The sequence below is a fragment of the Magnolia sinica genome, chromosome 17 (assembly GCF_029962835.1).
Source record: "Magnolia sinica isolate HGM2019 chromosome 17, MsV1, whole genome shotgun sequence".
NCBI lineage: Eukaryota > Viridiplantae > Streptophyta > Magnoliopsida > Magnoliales > Magnoliaceae > Magnolia > Magnolia sinica.
In genome coordinates, this window is record NC_080589.1 from 3437727 (window position 1) to 3461508 (window position 23782).

Genomic DNA, 23782 nt, shown 5'->3' on the forward strand with positions numbered 1-23782 from the left:
TTTGGATTTTGAACTATGAACCCAGTGTTTGGGGTCCAGGATATTCATCATCAGGTAACCCAGTACATGTGCCCTAAACAAATAAATAACAAAGAAATCAGCACCATCCACTCGCCAGTTGAGCAGCACAGTCACATTGACCATAGGCCATCTCTGATTGTCCATTTCTTCATTCACATAGGGTCCACCTGATAAATGGCTTGCTGGATTTCTGACACAAGGAAAATTCACCATGAGACCACCCAACAAACATCATGGATCCTGGGCACGCATTTGTATTCGGCGCTTACGATATGGCTTCTGGAATTATGATCCCTAGTGCCTGTTTTGATTCTTTGAGAAAATTGATTTCCTGGGAAATAACATTTCCTCCCAAAACAATTACCCAATACATGGGTAAAAATAAAAAATAAAAATGAAGAAAATCAATGGTCTGACGAAAAATACACTCGAGACTTGAGCGGCCGAGAAAATTCAACTTGATTATAAAAGGAAAGTGTGTGAGGAATGCACTGTATACAAGCTCATCAATGCACAGGCATCTACGCATGTACCATACATACATGTACTGAGGTGTGGAGGATGCATGCAAAGGCTCCAAGCCTAGCCAGTGAATACGATATTCACAATGTCTGGGAATTTCTCCTTGATAGCTGCTTTGATTCCTGACCCGATGGACTCAGGCCCCACATACTTGACATGGCAATCTCCGCCGTCCACGGATATCACTTCAACGCTCCCCCCATAATTCTTGATTGCAGGTCTCAGTATGTTGAGATGACCATTCACTGCCTGCAATTTCACAGCTTACTAAAATCATCAATGCAGGTTCACCATGGTTACTTCAGATGAAACTGGCACTCACCTCAACAGTCGTTTCTGTTTGTTGGTCATCAGAAACCTGCTTAATATCTTTGACCGCTTCTCCGAATTTCTCCTTGAGCACTCGCTCGATCCCCATTTTCATGGTGGTCGTTGAGCTCGGACAGCTCCCGCATGCCCCTATGTGATCATTATTTGTAGAGTTAGAAAAGGCTCGTCTACCCTAAAAGTAATCAAGATGTGCAAATAGAGTTTTCATAAGCCTGAAAACACCACCACATGGCTGTGCAAGCATAGTGACGGGATGAGGCCAGCCGTGTCGATCAACTTGCCTGAAAAAAGGACTGGTCTACTCATCAGACGGTCCACGTGTACATTGAATGTGGACACTTGATAGTTTTATCAGACCATCTAACGCTCTCATACATGTGACAACGTGACAAGAAACTTTATGCTAAATGATTGGTTAGATTAAACTGCATCCATCCATCATACGCGGGAGGGGAATTATACTATGAAGTCATTGCTCCCATTTTATATCATTTACTATGGTCCACAACTCATCTAGGCATAAAGGGATGTGCCTATATGCTGCCCGAGCACCACATGGGGGAAAATTTTATTGAGATCCACACCACCCATCAGGTGCGCTGCCTAGCGTTTACCCTCAATCAAAAGATCAGGCCATTCCAAAACTCAGGTAGGCCACATCAAGGGAGGAGTTGGGATGGGGATGCTCACCATGGTGTATAGATTCCATCACAATCAATCATCTGATGTGCCTCACCAGGATGAATGGACGCTCTAAACCTAATGCCATGTGAATTAGCTGGTTTTAGGCATGAAGTTACACCATTCTCTATGGGTTGGATAACATGAGCATTGATTCAGCCTGATGTTTGGTATTAAGGCCAAACATGGCGTGACACATCTGATGGACGGGGTGGTCTTATGCAAATATAGTCGTTCCTCGCACAGAAGCGGTAGGAACACCCCCTGTATACCTATGCGAGTGCCACAAGCACTTCCCATTTAACAAATATGAAGAGAGTAAAATGAGCCGAAATCCCAAGAGCTGATCCAAAATCACCTACTCGATTGACAGGCATAGCTTTTGCAGCTGCTTTATCTGCCTAAAGTCGTGTGAACCAGAAATGAATTAACAAATATGAAGCAAGACCTACTTCCTCCCATCCCAAGAATAATTGAAGAGAGTCATCTCTAGTCACCAATATTGCCATTTAAAAAAAAAAAAGTAGGAATGGACAAATAATACATAAATCAAGGGCTATGCGGATCCTCAGACATATATGAAATGGAATAAAGATGGACCAAGCTACTTATGGATGTAACCACAACTAACATCACTATGGTTGGGTTAGATTGTCATCCCCACTACATTTTCTGTTCAAATCATGCAATCCAGATCATGGGTCATTTGCAATCTAGATTGCTATTTTTACGGTTTAGAAGTATGATTCTCTACTCTTATCATCGATTAAGTTGTAAAATAAATATTTACTGAGAAGGTGGAGATATATTCTTTGATTTATGCAATAGTAGGCATATAATATCATGCTTGCAGGATCTATAGTAATAATAATCATCATTTGACACGCACGCATTTCATACATGCAGTAGCTACAATATCAGATTATCAGTTTGTATGTATAACTATACAGCGCATACTTCATATTTATATGTTGGAGTCTAGCATACCACTCATTGCAAAAAGTAGCATAATGCGTACCCGTTCAAGTACATCACGTATTCAAGTGACCCATGATCCAGGTGACCTTACTGTGTTGCATAAACTGATAAACTGCAACGCTGAAAACATGATTGCATACACCAAACAAACGCGACTCTAAAAATATGACAATTGAAATTTTCATTTCTTGTAAGCACCACTCACGTATTTTACATCTATGATGGAAGCAGGTCCATTAAGGCAATCTGTTCATTTACTGGTCTCGAGGAATTACATGATACATGGCGTGCATCCTCGGATGGAATAGACGGGTTTTCGGTTGAGACAAGTGGACCCCAGGTTTGGGTTTTCAGCTCTTAACCCTGAAATAAAAGCTTCTAACTTGACCACAGTAAATGCTTCCGCAAGTACTTTCAATCCTGTCAAATCAACTTTTGAATTAACACAAACACACATAACTTACTAATAGGACCTTTAAGCACCTATTTTCTACTAAACACAACTTACTAATAGGACCTTTAATCAACTATTTTCTACAGGGCCCATTCCATTTCCACCCACCCACATTCCCTATTCAATTCTTCCACATGATCCCGCAACTGACAAATCAAAAACTCAAAAGGAAAACTCGTTTCTTTTTCTCCTGAAAGTTCATATAAAGCAACAAATCAGACAACTGAACCTCACTGTCTCATCCTCAAAACCCATTTCCGAAATCAGATATTTGATCTTCCCTACCAAATCAAATAATCAAATATAACCAAGACTCAGAATCTAAATGGCACAAATAAACTAAACAGAGAACTAGCATACTAAATCCTTTGCTATTAAAATCTCATAAAAACATCCGATGCAACAAGATAGAATAATAGCATGAAATCATTTTTCAATCTAATCCTTCACAAACCTGTTTCTATAATCCAGGTTCAAATCTCCCCACCAAGCTAGTAATCAATATAAACTTGGAAGTCGATGTTTCATCCGCAAAACCCATCCAATAATCAGAATTCATCTCCCCAGTCCCCACCAGGTCAATAATCAATAAAAACTGCATGAACTCATTGTTTGAAGCAAATTCCTTAAATAAATAAAAATCCATAATAAAAAATAAAATCTCCAATCAAAACAATAATAAATATAAACTACACAAGCTTGTTGTCTTAATCACATTCCCCTGAAACCCATTACCATAATCAGAGTTCAAATCTCTCCACAAGATTCTTAGCCAAAACAAACTGCGAGAACTCACTGTTTGAATTAAATTCCACAATCGGAATTTAAATCTCTCAACAATCGATTAAATTGTCAAAACTCATCATTCTAATCAAATTCCTGAAAGACCCACTCCCATAATTAAAACCACCCTGCCAACCCAATAATCAACACATACTTATCATTTTAATTGAATTTCCCAAAAACCCAATTCTCACATTCAGAATTCAAACCTCCCCTCCAACTCAACAACCAACAAAACCCATACAAACTTATCATTCCGATCAAATTGCTTCAGCCCATTACCAAAATCACAGTCCAAATCACACCAAATATCTCAAAAATCAATAGAAATCTCCCCAACAAACTCATTGTAAAAGACCCACTTCCACAATTCAAGCCGCCGCACTGATGCAATAATCAGCACAAACCACCACAATCTCATCATTTCAATCAAATTCCCTTAAAACCCAATTCTCATATTCACAATTCAAGCCTCTCCTCCAACTCAACAACCAACATAAGCCACCACAAACTCATCATCTCAATCAAATTGCTAGAGCCATTTTCAAAAATTCACAATCCAGATCACCCCAAAATCTCAAAAAATCAATACGAACAGCACGGTTAGATGATGCGGTCTCATTCAAAACTTCAATTCTCATTCGAATTTTCATTTTCATTTGAAGTTTTTGCTTTTGATTATTTCTTTCAAATTGTCAGTTATTTTTCTATAATTATTGTCGTTTAATTGGAGCTTTATTGTAATGCTTATATAAGAGAATACAATGCAATCCCTTGGGGAGTAGAGAAATAACAATTATCCTTCAATCTTACCTTCCCTCTTATCTCTCCCAATTATCTTCCTCCTCATTCTATTCTAATCTTTCTTCCTTATCTCTCAATTCTCATTTCCTTATAAAATTTCACTTCCTCCACACATCTGGTCAAGGCACATACCATCAGATCACCCCAGTAGAATCCCTTGAAAACCCATTTCCAATACAGCCAAAGAATCAAATTCCAGTAAACCCCAAATCAAAATAAGCAGAATTCAAAACAAAACAAAGAACCCACCTTGGAGTTTCAGAGAGATAATTCCATCTTCAACGGAGACAACATCGACGTTACCACCATCAGAAATCAGGTATGGCCGAACATCTTCCAGAACACGATCCACGTTCTCTACTGTGAGATCGAACGTCTGAGAAGAGTATAATCCAGGAGAAGAAGCGGAAGCTTTCGTCACCGAAGGTGCAGAAGCTCTAATGGCGGTTTTGGAGAAGACCCATCTCTGGAAATCGGGTCTAGTTCTTGTTGCAGAGAGGTTGAAGGAAGGGCAAAGGTGGGATCTTGATGTTAGTGTACGGAGAAATTGAAGATGTGGCGGGAATCCAGATGCAGTTAGAGAATTCATTGTAGAATTGCTTTTTCGTTGTGGTTGTTGTTGTGGCTCTTATTAGCTCTGATGAGGAGATGTGCTTTATTTATTGGGGGAATGATGCGGCGAGGGTAGTTTGGTCATTTGGGATGGGTGGTGGTTGGTTGCTGGGCCTGATCTTGTGGCCCACTGATGGCATGGATTTGTAAGTGGGACACGTGTGGGATTTGTTTGGTGATCAATAACCGTCCATTTTGATGGGACCCACAGTGGTTGGCCAGCACTGGAAAAGGTCACAGCCGTTAGACAGTCTGAACCGTTGGATTGTTGGCCCAGAGATAGAAGATTGGAATTTTCGAAAGGGTCTAACTTTGTGGCCCACAGTGAGCCACGTTGTAGAGTGAACATTGCCGATCATCCCGTAGACATCCATTGGATTTTCTGTTTGTGGGGCCCATCGTTTATTGATCGAGCTGTTGATATGGGCTTCTTTGTAGACTGGGCCCATCCTCTCGTGGCACCAAGGTGGGTGGATCCCTGACTGTGGGGCCGACCTTGATATATGTGACTTACATATATCAAGGTGGACCACACCACAAGAAACAATGGCGATTGACCATTAAAAACTTTTCGTGGGCCACAAAAGTTTTGGATCAAGCTGATATATGTGTGATCCCTACGTCCAGGTCTTTGTTACCTTATCAAAAGGCTAGATGGAAAATAGACATTCCGGTCGCCCCTAAGAAATTTTAGATGGTGGGTATTTAATCACTATTGTTTCTCGTGGTGTGGTCGACCTAATATTTGGATGTGCTTAAATTTTTGTATGGTGATCTAAAATGATCGTCTAAAACGTATGGACGGCGTGGATGTAAGTAAAACACATCGAGGTGGGTCCCACAGTCAGGGATCCGCTGAAGCCACGCCCATGGGACGGCGTTTGGATGCGTCGAAATGATCGAGTTAACTCGCAGTGCTACAAGCTATAGAGCTCCTGTTGCATCGCGATATGCGGACAGTCCAATAAAGCCTCCTTTGGTGTGGTCCACTTGAGATTTGGATCTGCCTCATTTTTTAGATCATGCCTAAAATGAGCTGGAAAAATAGATGGATGGCGTGATAAAACATATACATCACGGTTGGGTCCACGGAGCTTTTACAGCACCGACGATGGTACTGGAGGGATCTCTACCGAATCCAAGTCCGAGTTTAACGTGCACACTCACACGAGAATCAGATGTCATACGAAGATCTCCAAGATTGGAAGATTCAGGCCATCAAATATTAAGCCTTGTTTTTATTCGGACGTGGACCGTTGTCGTATTTTCTTCCTAACGGTATATTCATGGGCCCCTGATTGAAGGGTAAGGATATTATCATGTGCAAGATTTTTGGCCCATTGACCATATGGGCCAATTTATATCTCACATTTTACTTACTTGATTTTCAGAACCACCCAAACTTTACTTTTCACAACTAAACTATTGTTATACTGATATAATGTGGGCAGCGAAAGTATCCATCTAACCCTGCCATCCAACTTGGTCAGCTCCCTCTTACTGTCCAACTGAACATGGATTAGGTGCTGTCAGGTTGAGTAGATAGACCCCCTCTTATTGGCCAATGAGATTTTTCCAGCTTTATATCTACATTTCAAACACTGGGTTTTCAGTACCATCCAAACTTTACTTTACACAACTAGACCATTGTTGTGCGGATATAATGTGGGCAGCGAAAATACCCTTCTAACCTTTCCCATCTGAAGTTACATCGCCAAGTTTTGTGAGTTCTATTATGATGTATGTTTTGTATCCAGGCCATTCATCCATTTGAAAAGATCATTTTAAGTCATTAGCTAAGGAATAAGTTATATCAAAAGTTTGAGTGGACCCCACCGCATAAAACAATGGAGAGAGTGATGCCCACCATTAGAAACTTCCAAGGGTCACAAGTTTTCGATCAAGCCAATTTTTGTGTTTTTTCTCATTTGATGTTTGTGTTAACATATGAATAAGCTGGATCTCAAATAAACATCATGTGGACCTTAGGAAGGTTACAATGGTGGGCATCACTCTCTTCATTGTTTTTTGTGGTGGGATCCGCTTGAGCTTTGGATCTAACTTATTATTTGGCCTAATGCCCTAAAATGATCTCTCCAAATGGATGGATGATGTGGATACAAAACATATACCATGGTGGGACCCACATAACTTGGTGACATCACTTTGATAGCGAGTCTTGCTACTTAAAGCAAGATCGGGATGCCCCGGCATTCTTCTTGATTCAAACTTGACCAAGCGTTTTGTATATAACGAACTGAAAGTAACGAACCCAAGTGGATCAAAGGACATAGGCGTGAGATTGCCACAGCCATTCTGGCCTTGATGATTCATATAAGATCGATAAATGTAATTGAGGTACTCCAGCTTTATGAAATTGACCGAGCTTCACGTGAAATTAATCGAGCATCACATGAAATTGACCGAGTCTTATATGAAATTGACCAAGCCTATAAATTGATTGAGCCTTACATAAAATTGATTGAGCCTAACATAAAATTGATCTGGTTTCATATGAAATTGACCAAGCCTAATATAAAATTGACTGAGCCTCATATGAAATTGACCGAGCGTCGCAAGTGCAAAATTTTTCGATTTAGGGCAATTTTTTCAAATATAACTGTAGTGCCTCGTTTATTCGATAGAGACACTAATTTTGTCATTTGTTGACAAAATAAAATGAAGAAAAAAAAATTTGATATAAAGGTATTATTATATAAAGAAGAGATAAGATTTTAAAAAATGAATTTTAAATAGAAGGGTACTCGGTTTGAATAGTAGAAAAAATTCTAAAAAATGAATTTTTGGTAGTAAGATATGCTAGTGTGAAGAAGAGAGGATTCTAAAAAATGAGTTTCTGTTGATAAGGTATTTAAGGATGAAATGGAAAGGAGAGAAAATTTCAAAAAATGTATTTGCATTGCTGAGGTATTATTGTAGGAGAAAAGGCGTTTTGTTTGGGAAGGTAAAGTTTGGATGGCTGGAAAAAGCCAGTGCATAGAAAGTGAGATTACCGTGGGAAAAAACTCGGGGCCAAACAAAGCATTGACAGTTGGATCACTGAATTCATGTACCCCGAGTTACCGCATCCTGGCTGACAAATATATCGATCCAATCCGTCCAAATCGTAGGCCTCACTGAGATGAGTGGTATACCAAAAGTCCCTCTAAAATAATGATAAAATTTGGATTATTACTGCCTGTCAAATGAACGGTTCAGATGAATAATATACAGTCGTCCAGAATAATCAAACAAATGTCCACCAGTCAGAAGTTAAGATGATACAATCAGGTAGATGCATTCCCTATCCGCATTTTTCTCAAAATTTGGACGGTTTGGATTGAGTCACATATGTTCTCCGTGTTCGGTCGCTCTGTGCATGGACTGAGGGGATAGGGTATCCTTCCCCGTGCATCACGCGGACGCCGATCTGGTGGTGTTGCCCACACCACCCCACCCCTAGCATGATGATATGTTGGGTACTGTGGGGCTCACTTTGATATATTTGTTTTATATCCACTCCGTCCATACGTTTTTCCAGATCATTTTATTTCTTTGTAACAAAAATTAAATAAATCAAAATCTTAAATGGGCCACACCATAGTAAATAGTGATGATTGAATGCTCACCATTAAAAACTTATGGGGTTTACAAAAGTATTGTATCAAACTGGTATTTGTTTTTAAATTTCATCCATGTAATGTGTGACCTTATCAACAGGTTTGATGGAAGGTAAAATTATAGTGGGCCCTATAAAGGCTTCAACGGTGGGTGTCATTTATCCTCACTGTTTAATATGGTGTGGTCCACTCTAGCCTCATATATCATTAATTTTTCGTTCCATAGGTTAAAATATTCTGGTAAAACGTATGGATGGAGTGGATATAAATAAATATAAATAATTGTGGGTCCCACATTACCCAACACATCGCCACACCCCCGGTGGGGGGTGATGCGGGCAACACCACCTAACCCCGCATCATACGACCAGCCAGCCAGTCCATTCTTTTGCTAGACTTTTGCAAGCTCACACGCGACTATCAACACCATGTGGGCCCCTCTATTTAATGACATGGATGTTCGGTGGACACATTAGAACGTGTGGCGCATGCAATGCCCCGTGCGGGTGCCTAGAGAAACTCCAACTATGAGATTTGCTCGCCCCACGCGCGCTCTATTCATACGCACTACACATGCTTATCTAGAAATTTTATGAGAAATCTAAGCCGTTCCCAAGGTGGAGCCCACCATGGATGAAACTATGGTATCTCCAATCACCATAATTATTTACCTCTACATTGAATATGGACCACTAACAACTTTTTTCAGCCATCTACGCTTTTCATATAGCGCTGGCCCACCTTATATTGACTAGCCTGATTATTGTACGTAATATCTACGTGGGGTCCACCATATGCAACGATAAACGCAGTTGCCGTGTTTGCACATGCGCTGCGTGTAAAGGTCTGAGTAGAGATGGTGTGTTTGGACGTAGCACAAATACGTTCCGTGGTTGGAGAATGAGAGGCTGCTGGTCTTTGTCCGGCATCTACAGTGCGTGGGCTCTTCCACTTTACACGTGGCATGTACTTCGAAATCCAAACCGTCCAAATAGTGAGACGCTTGTCGATTGTTAAATGCCCAGAGTCAGATTTGATTAGACAATCCTGACCTTTGACTAATGTACTTTTATTTGTCGAATTTGAACCGTCCACTGGATGCGGGCCAGACCGGGCAGTTAGATGCATGTTTTCAGCTTAACTTTTGCGGCATGTCCACTTATGGTATGCCCCACTCTTTGGACGGCTCCGATTCGAGATACATTCCACGTGTACAGTAGGAGGCACCAGTACTGTAGTTGTAGTGTAATGTTGAGCACCCCATCGCTTTCCCTACCCGTGGCATACGTGAACTAGATCGGAACCGTTCATTTTATAGTCCAAATAAAGGGAAGGTCCATCAGCCGAAGATGACGATTATAACCTTCTAAACAAGGGCATAAATCTAGACCACAGGAAGACAAAAATCATTGGTTCACATTAAAAGAGTAAAGGTCCATTAATTAAACGGTTAAGATGATCCGATCGCTGCAATTTCTTAGTAGTGGCCAGTTAGTGGGTTAGACCACAGGATTCATGGTTCGGATCACTAGACACATGAGCCACGTGTATGCTACACGATCTAGAGGCACCAAGATGTGGAACCTCCCTTGGCAGTGGGTCCCACTTGTGTGCTTTTGGAAGTTTCATCATACTTTTTTGGACGGTTAATATTAATAGAAAATTCCGGTTACAAAAAGATGTCATTGATCAGAAAATCTTGACCGTTTGATCAGTTACAAGGAAATTGACAGCAAATGATTTAAAAGTAGAAATATTCGCTGCCCAGGTGATCTTAACCGTTCGTTCGTAAGTGGCACCAATTGAGTGGGTAGGATCTTCTAATCTGGGCCGTTTTGAGACTGTGGGCCACACTTCGCTATTGACTATCAGATTGGTGAAAATTTATTGGACGGATAAAAATGAATATATCCAATGGTCTTAATTCAACAAACAAGTGTCTAAAGACCAATCTGATTTTCGTATTGAAACTGATGACAGTGGTTTCCACAATTTAGTCAGTTTAATTTGAGTAATATCTGCCACGTGCACCCCTTCTAAGTGCCTGTGTATCAAGCTCTATAGGCAGTCAGAGTATAAGAAAACTCCCGCGTGCACTTTGAGTGCAGCTGCACGTGCGCGAGGAAAAGGAGCTTTTTTACGGTGATCCAGAGGTATTGTACGGCATAGATTCATCAGCTTCCTGCCGCACAGTATTATCTGCAAGTGGGGCCCATGGTTTAGTGATCCAAACCGTTGATATGAGGGTCCTATCATGCTTGTGGGAAACCCAGAATTTTAACAGTCTGGATGATCCAAACCCTTCAGTACGTTTGTTGCACCTTTCCTCTGAACCGTCTATTAGTTGGTCATCAATCCAATAGAAGGTTTATGGCCATCCAACTTTGACATTTCTTTGGAATTGCTTATGCGCGTTGACGGCCATCAGATACACGGTTCAGATCACTGGATAATGGGCTCCACATCCAGGAAATGCCGTGAATCACCAGACTGTAACTGATAAGCAGGAATCTATTATTGTCCTCGGGAATCCCAATCCCAACCCTCTATGGACATCTGTCCCGCCCACTTTGGGTAGTGTTCAAGGTGTGGCCCACCTAAAAGAACGGATCGTGTCTCAGGAGCGGACCATATGCACGCTATGCTTAGAGCCTTGAGTTTTTACAGTTGGGACCCATGGCTTCCTGATCCAGGCCGTTGATAGGGTCCAACGTGGAATAGGATTCCAAAAACATAACTTGACATGTGTGGATCATAGAACCCCGTCTTTGGATTTTCTCCGTTGAATGTGTACCATGCATTTTCTCCTGGGCATCTTAATTACATATAAGGGTATACATTGAGTCCAGCTGGCCTCGGCTTAACTTGGCTCGCCCATTAGTTGACTTCAGCTTGCACTCGGCTTGGTACTCGAGCTTAACTGGCCAGCTCAGCTCGGTTTGGTCAGTAGCTCAAGCAATATGAGCCAAGTTTAAGCCAAAATCAAGCCAAATTCACTCATGCAATGTTTTCACAAACACCTGGATTACACCTTCAAAATTTCAAAAGCTTTAAGCTACAATTTTACAAGTATTTTATCAAACACCTTTTCATCAACACCTTTTCATCAACATAAAAATTAAGAAAATAAAAGTATTAATTTCATATACATACTTTCCTTGCTGCTAACCACACTTCGTTGGGTCATTTCATGAGCAACATTAATAACAAAGTAATCAAGTCACTGAACTAGCTTAATCGGAGTCCGATTCGAGTTGGGTTTGGTTTTAGTTGAGTTGATCTAAGGCTAGCTTGAACTCGAGCTCAAAAAATCAACTTGACTCTACCCGAACTCAGTTTCAAACCGAGTTGAATCAAATCGTGTTTTATCTTGTCAAGTCTTGCGAGTTAACCGATCTAGCTCAGTTGGTGTAAACCTCAAATTACAGGCCACCACTCGAAGTTTTTATGGTTCACCCAGATGTGGACCCCACTTTTACAAATTCTAGGCTATATGTAAGGGTACTTGCATCTCTGGGCTACATATGTAGGCTATTCGCACCCAGCATAGATGGACCAGAAATAGGTGGTTAAGAAGAGTGGCACGTCAAGCATCCCACACTCAACTGAAAATCGTCCCAATATTTGCAACTAGGATCTTGGTAAATGTTGGGTATGATCACATAAATTCTATTTTTGATCATATCAATGGTCTGGATTACTGAAAAGTTGGCCCCAGTGGCCAGAATTGATACCAGGGTGTATTCTGAAATGGTGCTCAGTCATATACCATCTAATCCCTCCCATAAAGAATTGCTACGTATCACGAGAAGTTACTATTATTTAATTCCGATCCCATCTCGCGAGAATCATGTAACATCTCACTCTACCCGTGAAAGAGAAAAGCTTTGCTACTCTGGAAGAGGATGATCGATAATATGCAGGCGCTTAGAAGTTAATTGAAAAAGGTAGATTTATTATATATTTAAACCGTCCAAATTATTTGTAACATTTCATATGTATCCTTAATAAAAAATTGTCCTCATTTAATATTCTTAATTTCTGATTTTTATACATTAATTGGACGGTTAAAAATGAAAAAGATCTAATTGTATTATTTCCACAAACAAATCCCCACGAATCAAAGGCTAGGATTATTCAACCAATCTTCTTTTTAAAACCATAACTTAGACAGAGCGGACTCCACACTTCGGTCGGTTTAACTTGAATTAATATATCCAGCATTTACCATTTCTAAGTCCCTGCATATCAAGTATCATACACAGCCAGAGTATCAAATAAGTGCGCCCGTGAAAATGTCCCCTAGACGACCAAGGCCCACACAAACACCTTTCCAGAATATATATTCCACCTCTTATTTAAGAAGCCTCGAGTAAATGCAATTCCAATTTGGAAAGATCACACACCCAAACATGCCCACCTGCCTACTCCTCTTCCTTACATACCTTAGCTTCTTTATTAGCATTGAAGCATCCCAAGAGTCTGATAGAGTCTTAAATCTCCCTGGCCAGCCCTCAACCCCACCCATCTCACACTTCTCAGGCTACATCAATGTCAATCAAGACCATGGAAGGGCCCTCTTTTATTGGTTCTTTGAAGCTCAATCACAGCCGTCCAAAAAACCCCTCCTCTTATGGCTTAATGGAGGTATGTAGTAGCATTTATACACACTAACATGAGAGTATGTGCCCTCACACCCCACATGTAATTTCTATTCCTTGTACTAGATTTTTTATATCTACACCCACTTTGATTGATTTCTGCACCATTTTTTCACTTTTGCGAATTGAAGTAGTACATAATTCTTTTTTTTGGGTGTGTGTAGGACCTGGCTGTTCATCTATAGGGTATGGAGCAGCTGTGGAATTGGGTCCGCTGAGGGTTCAAAGGAATGGAACTGGCCTTGCATTCAATAAATATGCTTGGAATAAAGGTTTGGAAATTGATATTTACACCCAGCCTTTTTGATAGATACATCCCAAAAGTAGAATTAATGGTGCGTGTACAAAAAGGATGGGTGGATGTAATTATTAGCTTCTTAAAAGTTCATTAAAGTAATTTAATTGCATTTTCTCTCAATGTTTCCATTTCGTTACATTTTTATTTAATTGGAGCAAAATAAAGGGTATTTGGGTCATGAAAAAGATAACAAAATGACTAAAGTACCCTTCATGATTTTTCTATCATTTTAAGTTTTAAAAGTGTAATTTTGGTCATGTAAAAGAAACAAGAGGGGTATTTTCATCATTATCTATTGATTAAACGAGCAAAATGGCTGAAATCTTGGTGTTTTCTTTGGAATTTTATTTAATTTAGAAATGCAAGGGTATTTGGGTCACAAAAGATAACAAGATGACAAAAGCACCCCTATTTATCCTTATCTCATTTCAATTTTTGAAAAGGGCATTTGGGTCATGTCAAAAATATCATTATCGAATGACCATGCGAGCAAATGGCTTAAATCTCATTGTTTTTTCTAGAATTTTATTGACCATGGGAAAAATCAAAGGGTATATGGGTCACATTTAAGATAATAAAATGACCAAATTACCCTTCTATCATTCCAAGTTTCAGCATTTGGGACAGGTCAAAAACATGAGGAGCATTTTGTCGAGCATCTTGTCGTTATTGCAGGACTATGCAAGCGAACGGCTGAATTCTCAATGTTTTCTTTTGAATTTTAATTGAGAAAGTCAAGGGTATTTGGAACACACAAGATAACAAAATGACCAAAGCACCCCCACTTACCCTTCAATCATTTCAGTTTTGGAAAGGGCATTTGGGTCATGTCAAAAACATCTGGTGCATTATCACAATGATCTAATGACCATGTCTTCTTTAGAATTTTATTTAAAATTTCCAAGGGTCACATAAAAGATACAAAATGAAAAAAGTACCCCTAATTACCCTTCTATGATTTCAAGTTTAGAAAGGGTATTTAGGTCATGTTAAAAGCATGAGGAGCATTTACATCATCTACTGGCAAAATGGCTGACATTTCATTGTTTGTTCTTTTCAGAAGCAAATTTGCTATTTTTGGAATCCCCAGTTGGAGTTGGCTTCTCTTACACCAACACATCCTCTGATCTCACTCATCTAAATGATTCATTTGTTGGTAATTTTTATTTAATTAATTAAAATTAAACTTTGTGATAGTCGCATTAGTTTAAGCGGCCACATTCGACTAATGGCTATTTCAGGAGTGAAGAAAAATAATTTGTGTTTTTGGAATTTCTACTTATATGATAATTATTAAAAAAAATCAATAAAATGAGTCTTTTTTTGTTGTATCAGAACCATGGATTTTAGACTTGGGTGGCACAGACCGACTCGTCCAGTCACAAGTCGAGTCATGACTTGGCCGAATCGAGAGTAGGCTCGACTTGACTGGGTTGAGACAGGAGCAAGCTTGACTCGAATTGAGGTAAGCTCGCCTCGATCCACTAGCTTGGCTTGAGCTCGTCTTGAAAGGTTTAGCAAATAAGCTAAGCTCCGATGTTAGGATCGAGGGCAAGCTCAAGCTCGAGGAGAGCACGGACGAGTCAAGCCAAGCTTGGCCTACCTCGATTAGCTCAATATATAGCCCTAGGTCTAACAGAGTCCGAGTCGAGTCAGTGTCTTAAAACCATGACCGGAAAGTAAGAGCTCTTATGTGGTAAGAGTAAAAATCCCAAAAATCACAAATTATTTTTATTACAATCATAGCCAAACATAATCTATTTTTTTTCTCTTTTATTTATTTTAATAACCTTATTAGCTGAGGATGCATACAATTTTTTGGTGAATTGGCTGAGAAGATTTCCACAGTATCAAAGCCATGATTTCTATATATCAGGAGAGAGTTATGCAGGTCAGTTTTTCTTTATTTATTTATTTATTTTACAGTACATTGTATTTGCACTGTAGATCAGGAGAAATGGCCCAGTGCTCCCTTGGACAGTCAATCAATGCATCTTGACTGTACATTAGGTCCATACACATTTTAGAGATTGCCATGAAAAATCACACTGATAGGATGATCCGATCCATCCATCCGTAGGTTGTCTTTCTTTTAATAGCCATCTGTCCAGATAAATCCTAAGCACACATATGTGGGTGAAGTTGTTGATCTCAACCGTTGATTTTGTAGGATATTGATCAGATGGTTAGAATCTTCCGATTGGTGTGAATTTTGCATGGTGGCTCGCAAAATATCTGTTGGCCACAACAGACGGTCCAGATTGATCAGTTAGACTTGCTATTTCTTGTTACAGGTCATTACGTGCCCCAACTAGCTGAGCTTGTGTACGACAGGAACAAAGATGAAAAGAATTACCCTTTTATTAATCTCAAAGGTTTCATAGTAAGCCCTTCTTGAAATCTTGCTAATTTCACACAAATATACAAAAATTATTCTCATTACACACGTGGGTTTGATCGAGACCTCAGGTGGGTCCCTCCATGTTGATGTCTAGAACCAAGAATCAGTCTGGTCCATGCGTCAGGTTGGCCACTGTTTACAAACCAAATGGATGGCTGAGATAAGCTTGGTCCCTGAGTTTATTCTAGCCCTCCATTTTTTTTTGTTTCTCTGTCCCACTTGATCAATGGATCTCCACGGTTTACAAACCAAATGGATGGCTGAGATAAGCTGGATGTGCATGTTTGGGAAATTAGCAAACCTCAATGGATGGATGATTATGGGAGCAGATTAGGCTGTGATACACTGTGATTTAATCATGTCTGGCGGGTCAATGAAATAGCGCCATGTCATGGTTTGATGGAACTCAGTGTATCTGTTTCTTACTATTATAATGTTAGTGTCTTAATGCATCTACTCTTGCACCGGTGGTTGTCCCTGCCATTGATAAGACATGCCCCACCATACGTAGACTATGTCCAAAAAATATTCAAGAAGATGTTCTTATATTTAGTTTGGACCATTTATATTTGAGGCCACTGATGGAAGGGTTAGGATGTTTTTATCTTACAATCTTTTTCAGCATCATCATCCATTACAGGTTCAATCTAATCAATGTTTAGGATCCTTAAAAGTTAAGCCATAGTCCTTACATACACAAACTAGAGCAGAGAGACCCTACATGAATTTTGATGAATGAGGACCATTAATCCCTCTTTATCCATTAATAAAAGGGCATGGCATGTGCATGTGCGATGTACATGTAAAGAAGAGAAGGAAATGAAAAAATCGAAGAGGGAGGTGAGGGCTATAGGCTGGTGCATGCTTTATGGAAAGAGAGAGAGAGAGAGAGGAGTGTCATCCTCACTGCATTTCCTTATTGTGTCCTGTTCAAGTCCTTAGTCCCTTCAATTTGAAGTGAAGGTTGTAACATTACCTAACAACTGATACAGGAAATGTATAGAGTGGGTATTACACTGTCATTAACGTGCATTTCCTTTTTGTGTCCTGTTCAAGTCCTTGGTCCCTTCAATTTGAAGTGAAGGTCGTAACATTACCTAACAACTGATACAGGAGAGTGGGTATTACACTGTCATTAATGTGGGCTCATTATCTTTATTACCTAACAACTGACAAAAAAAATGCATAAAGTGAATATTACACCGTTATCAATGTAGGCTTATAATCTTTATAGTAGAGCTTTCTTAATTAAATACTTTGTGCTAGTGTAGGCTAAACTCAATCATTAAAATAGAAGTTGAGTTAATTTAAACCGTTCATGGCACTTTGTATATATGATACAAATTGAACCATCCCTGCCAACTAATTATAATTTAATGATGGTTTAAAAACTAAAATTCTGAAAATTAAGTGTATGCAAAAATATCCAATTAAAACTATTAGTAGGGCTATCAACGAGCCAGGCTAAGGGGTAGATCTCAGCCCAAAATTTGCAAAATTCTGATTTTAGCATGCCCGAGCTTGGCCCATTCACATCCCTAACTATTAAGGTTATATATAGTACAACTACATACACAGTTATATACGTTTCATACATATGTACATGCATAAGTACAAACATAAATTCAATATTGCTCTTGCCTACGTCGATGATGTACAGGCATCACATGACAAAATTTGGAATTTGATTGGATGACACGCAGCTATTAGAGATGAGTCCCCATGAAACATGTTTGAAAGTTGTTTGTATTTATCTGATTAGGTCCTCATCTTTGATAGCGACTTGCCATCTAATCAAATGTACAACAATATAAGAAAAGGTATTACGTAATCTACGGCTCACATTTATCCATGCATGCATGCATAGAGCGTGAATTTGGTATCTTAACATGGGAGATTGCAGGTGGGTAATCCGGAGACAGATGATTATCATGATTCAAAGGGGTTAGTAGAGTATGCATGGAGCCATACGGTCATATCAGACCAGCTTTACGAGCGTGTGAACCGAGTCTGCGATTTCAAGCTCCTAAAATGGACAGATGAATGCGATGGGGCCATGTCTGATGTCTACCAACTGTACAGAGAGATTGATATTTACAATATCTATGCGCCCAAGTGCGTGATCGACGGTTCAGATTCTTCGGCTGGGGACCGCATGGATGGTTCTAATCCTAAGGTGATTGTTTTATACTCTTTGATTTATGTTCTCTAAATTCGTAGATGATCCATGCTTGAGGATACAGCTAGTCTCATGGCTTGATGCGACACGTGTGGGAGATTCAAGCCGGTCATTAGGTGGGCCAGGATGTGTATACACTGCCTTAGTAAAGTCAGGCTGGGTTGTTGATCATGTGGCCCACGTAGGCAGACCAAACATGGACCGTTGATCAATCATTTTCGAATTTGGACCATCTTTTTTTGTACAAACTAGCCTGATGTGCCAAGTCACCACACTACAATGCGGGGTCCACCTAATGAACGGAATGGATCTCTCACACAAGCTTAACTTGAATGGAATACAAAAGGTAAATAATTAAAATTATAATTTATAAATGGGGGTTTGCTAATTCCATGGGTGTGCAGCGGGAGCTCTGTCCATCCATCCACATGCGGGCACAGGTGCCTATATGGAATATGCATTCTTGATCAGATCTTTCCATCAAGTAGCCCACACTGTTTAGATCTTTTGGCCTAAAATCCGAGCCATTTTACGCATCAGGTGGGCCACAAAAAGAGAGTGAGAGAGAGAGAGAGAGATCGTTGGAAAAAAATGAATTATATAAATTCAGAAATATTTTCTTAATAAAATAAAATGTATTTTTTTTCAGGTACAAAAAAATAGTTTGAGGAGGATGAGAATTTATGGTGGATATGACCCATGTTACTCAAAGTATGCTGAAGAATATTTCAATCGGCTGGACGTCCAAACATCACTTCATGCAAATGTAACAGGAAATATTAATGGAAAATGGGAGGTTTGCAAGTAAGAATAAAACGCACACAGAAAATGAATTTATAAGTTATATTGCTCCTAGTTTTATTGAGATGCGTAATCCAATCTATTGATCTAGACTGTTCATTAGGTATGGCCCTTATTCCATGGGCTATCATGGAAACAGATCACTGATTTAACAAATATTAGCCATTTTATCAATGGACTTAAATATGGACGGTCAAGATCATTTATGCAAAAATAGGTCCAATCAACAATTTGATACATCTATTTGTTAGGGATCATCATGGATTGCTTATGATTCCAAAGAATTACTCTTGTCAAGCAACTGTAACCATCCGATCCATGGGTTGGAAAAATGACAGAAGATAAGGCTAAATTAGTGATGGCTTAGATCATCCGATCAGTGTGATTTTTTCATGGTAGCCCATGAAATGTGTTATGAACTTAATGGACAGTTTGGATCGGTCGATTGGACTGTCCAAGTGAACCGATGCAACCAGGAGCATTATAACTTCTAATGCTCTGAGAACACCAGAGCATTTATCTATGATGTTTTATTCGGAGAGCTTTGCTAAGCACGTGCAGGGCAGCTTGTCTATACTCCACACGTGCAAATAGGTACGGGATCCATCCATCCATGAGAGAGTTACCATTATGTAGATGCCCTACGCCATAGTTTATATTTAAAAAAATGCACGAACGGATAAACAGAGCTGGGCCGAAGTTTTTTGACCGTCCACAAATTTCTAATATTGTGGTTCACCTGTTAAGTGGCCCAGCTTTATTTTTAGGCAAAAAACATCCATACCATCAGATACATCTGATGAATGGCTTGGATATTAGTACTATTTTGGTGTGCCTTGCACACACGTGTGGGCTTGGCAAAGCTCTTAATCTTTCTATAATTTCATTTTATTTATTAATATTATTTTATTTATTTTTTATTTTTATTTTTTTCAGTAATTCCATACTGCGGACATATGATTTTACAGTATTTTCTGTTTTACCAATCTACACGAAACTCATCAAAGGTGGGCTGAGGATCTGGGTCTACAGGTGCGCTTCCACTGTTAAATTTTCATTTACTTCCAATCTGTCATGCGTGTGGGACATCCAACCCGTCCAATGGGTTGGCCCTATCACAAGAATCACCTTTTCAAAAAAATAGCCACAACCACTCATCAGTTGGGCCACACTTGTATTTTGTTATTTACAGCAGATAGGCATCTTTTTCTATGGTGTGGCCTATATAATTAGTGGATGGGGTTAATTTTTTCACAAGGCAATCCACATGGTGGGCCCAATCTATTGGAAGGGTTGGATGTCTCAAGCACACGAGTGGTTGGGGGTTATGTATTACACTATCACTTCTCACAAATTTTCATAAAAATGAGTGTATGCAGTCTATCTAACGCAAAAACCCATTAATCTGGATTGTCTAATAGATGGAACATTTCTTACATATGCCATACTCTGAAAATTTCACGGATGGGATGTTCTCATCTCCCCAACCAGTCAAAAGCTACGGATCAGATGGTTGAGATCGGTCCATCGCTGATTTTTTGTTTTGGCACATCCAAGAGGTGGACCCACTTGATTAGACGGTCAGGATCAATGGGCCAGTGCGCCAGAGGTAGTTTACACGCCTTAGTTTTGGTGCGCATACGTATTGCATGAGCCCATGGTAGTTCTACTATCATCTTTGATACTCCGGCTGAGTATCACACTTGATACCCAGGTACTGATGACTTGTACACGTGGCATATTAACTTGAATGTTACTAACTCAACATCCCATCAGATCGTCTAAACAATCTTGGTATCTGATTAGTGGACGTTTGATGACATCGGACCATCGGATATTTCATTTTTAACCGTCCAATAAATATGTCTACCAATCTGATAGTCTAATTATAAAATTATTCTAATTTTCGGGTCATGATACATCTAAACTGTGACCCACAACCTGTACAGTTTATTTGACTTATATGTGAAGTACTCAATTCAATTCGAGTCAATTTAAAAGTGCCCGAGTATCGTCCGTAACGCTCTGCCAGAGTATCGAAGTCTTTCTCGATCTGAAAGGCCGACGGTCCATTAAGAGAGAGAATCTGACGGTGCAGAACTGCATGGAAAAAGCTGGGTCTGACTGACCGAGCGGTGTCTGACAAAAAGTCACGTGTGTTTGGAGGACGCTCACGTGAAACAATCAAGTGGGACGGGGATGAGATTTTTGGAAACGGATTGGCTAGTCCCCTGCCTGGTCGGTGCTCTGTGGGGCCCACCATGATGTATGTGTTTTATCCATGCCGTCCATATATTATTTTTATCATTTTATGGTATGAGACCAAAAATGAGGTATATCCCAATCTCAACTGGACCACATTACAGGAAAAAGGGTTGAATGAATGTCGACCATTAAAAACTTTTTGGGGGACATAAAAGTTTTGGATCAAGCTGATCTTTGTTTTTTCCCCTTCATCTGGGTCTATATGACCTAATCAACATATTGGATGTCAGATAAACAGTACAGTGGGCCTTAGGAGGATTTTAATGGTGGATATTCAATTACTATTGTTTTCCTGTGGTGTGGTGAGATTTTTATCCCTCTCATTTTTTGTATCAAGCCCTAAAATGATCTGTAAAAATGGATGAACGGAGTGGATGAAACACATGCATCATGATGGGCCCACAGAGTGGCTGGTGGCAGGGGGAGTAGCCAATCCGTTTCCGGGATTTTTGTGGGTCGTTTCTAATCTTCATGTGGCTTGGGTGGGACCCACTACAGTGGGGACACAGATGGCAGGGTCCCAGTGATTGGCTCTAGATATTGGATAGAGGCTTTGGGGCTGCCCCTCAAAACTCCATGGCGTTCTTGGTACTACAACAATCAGGTCAGTCCATCTATCTCTGTAGGGGTTGTATATATAAACAAGCTCCAGTATATTCTACAACTGTTGTATGAAGGGCCATGTTGACTATTTTCATGGAATCCAAACCGTCCGAAAGGATTGACCTACCATGAAATTATGATGCCTCAAAAATCAGGACGATTCAAATGTCATGTGGGCCACCAAGTGAATCAGTGGTTGTACATTGTTTTCTATGCTGTGGCCCACTGATTGGACAAATCAGATCAATTGGTATGTGTTAGAGATGGTTTATACACCAGACTGAGGTGTATGCTCAGTGAAAAGATCAAATTCTCCATTTCCCAGGTCCCCAGTGTAATTATCATCTCTAATACACTGAAATTCAGTGTAAACCATTTCCCCTCGTTTTGTACACATGCCTGTCGATCCAGACCCAGGAATCGGGTGAGGAGGCTACGGACAACCGTCCATAGAAAAGGCGATTGAGGATGGTTAGGATCATCTGGTTTTAGTATGATTTCTGGGTCCATCTATCAAAAGGTCCAGATCAGTGTGGGTGTGTGCTAATTGGACGGTAGAGATGGTTTGTACGTTGTGATTTGTTCCCTACTTGAGTCAATACCAGTGAGGCCCATGGTTGTTGATCCAAACCATTGATCTGATGGTATCCAGAGTGGATAAGCCATGCTCCAAATATCTCCAGGACCAGAAGATCAGACCCGTCCAATCTTTTTCTTAACCGTCCATTGGCAGGCTACTAATCAAAGTTCTGCATCATACCATCAGGGAGATTTTGGGGCACGTTATATCCATTGTTACCCATCTAATCAATGGTCTGGATCGCCAAACCTCCGGCCCAATGTGCTCAAAATCAATGACTACATGTCCTTGATCAAGGATCACATACAACAGGTCTCATGCCCTTTAATACCATGGATCAGCCCATTGATGATCTAAAATAACAAGAAGATCCGTGGATTGTTAGTTTTGGACACGATATGATTAATGGATCAGATTGCCATTGAAATGCAGGTTGGAGGGAGATTTGTGGAGCATGAGTCGCTAACATTTGTAACAGTAAGAGGAGCTGGTCACTTGGTGCCTCTCAACAAGCCTAGTGAGGCTTTTCTGCTCATCAATTCTTTCTTATGGGGTCAACCCGTCCCCACCACACATAAATGAACCATGGCCGAACCGCCCGGCTCAACCGATTTGGGTTTGGCCCATCGCTCACACACGACTGAAGAGAAAAGATGGACGGATTTTATTTGTTTCGGCTACTTTTACTTTAGAGGAATAAGAACTTTAGTTAATTTGTTAAGTTATAGATACTATATTGTGGAAAATGTAAGTTATTTATTTCACTAGCAAATGATATTAGGTGCTTTGAAAAGAGTAGCTTGAATTTTAAAGGTAGTGGATGTTGTAAAAGAAAAATTCATCGGTAATATTGCGATGAAATGGCTAGTAGCATGAGGTGAGTAAATACTTAAATAATTTATAAGATATAATTGATGAATGATCTAATAGCATTTTCGATTGTAATGGATGGATGAAGATGACAAACTTGCTAAGATTGCTGATCAAGGGGGTAGGCTTTTCGATCTTTGATTGGGATTAGCTTCAACATACATAAGATTTGGTGTTGGGTTTATAGTCATTGGTGACTTTGGAGTTGAAAGGAGGAGATGAGATCCAATGGTGGGTTTCATCATAGAAGACAACAAGATGTTGTCAGAAAGTCTTCACCACTTACGACCAGTCGTAGGGATTGTTCGACCGGTCATAG

The 23782-nt window shown here is 39.9% G+C and overlaps 2 protein-coding genes across 2 annotated transcripts; one reads left to right on the forward strand and one right to left on the reverse strand.

Annotated features, from left to right (window-relative positions):
* Positions 1–456: 456 nt before the first annotated feature.
* On the reverse strand, positions 457–5207 carry LOC131231240 (nifU-like protein 1, chloroplastic). Its single transcript, XM_058227372.1, has 3 exons — positions 4823–5207; positions 866–1002; positions 457–792 (listed from the first exon to the last, which is right to left on the reverse strand). Exons 1-3 carry the CDS (start codon positions 5160–5162, stop codon positions 604–606), a joined length of 666 nt encoding a protein of 221 aa, XP_058083355.1. The 5' UTR covers positions 5163–5207; the 3' UTR covers positions 457–603.
* A 7952-nt stretch (positions 5208–13159) lies between these two features.
* On the forward strand, positions 13160–23484 carry LOC131230899 (serine carboxypeptidase-like 26). Its single transcript, XM_058226920.1, has 10 exons — positions 13160–13452; positions 13631–13738; positions 14825–14920; positions 15563–15655; positions 16059–16147; positions 18069–18341; positions 18994–19148; positions 20082–20177; positions 21909–22014; positions 23026–23484. The coding sequence occupies exons 1-10, from the start codon at positions 13182–13184 to the stop codon at positions 23173–23175; spliced, it is 1437 nt and encodes a 478-aa protein (XP_058082903.1). The 5' UTR covers positions 13160–13181; the 3' UTR covers positions 23176–23484.
* Positions 23485–23782: the final 298 nt, after the last annotated feature.

Excerpts from the sequence above, each read along its gene's own strand:
- LOC131230899 (XM_058226920.1), top strand. The coding sequence starts at position 13,182 with ATGCAATTCCAATTTGGAAAGATCACACACCCAAACATGCCCACCTGC. Across the intron at positions 13,739-14,824 it reads TAAATATGCTTGGAATAAAG|AAGCAAATTTGCTATTTTTG; the intron begins GTTTGGAAATTG and ends TGTTCTTTTCAG. Across the intron at positions 19,149-20,081 it reads GGAAAATGGGAGGTTTGCAA|TAATTCCATACTGCGGACAT; the intron begins GTAAGAATAAAA and ends TATTTTTTTCAG.
- LOC131231240 (XM_058227372.1), bottom strand. The coding sequence starts at position 5,162 with ATGAATTCTCTAACTGCATCTGGATTCCCGCCACATCTTCAATTTCTC. Across the intron at positions 1,003-4,822 it reads TATCTCTCTGAAACTCCAAG|GGGCATGCGGGAGCTGTCCG; the intron begins GTGGGTTCTTTG and ends ATGATCACATAG. Across the intron at positions 793-865 it reads AAACAGAAACGACTGTTGAG|GCAGTGAATGGTCATCTCAA; the intron begins GTGAGTGCCAGT and ends GTGAAATTGCAG.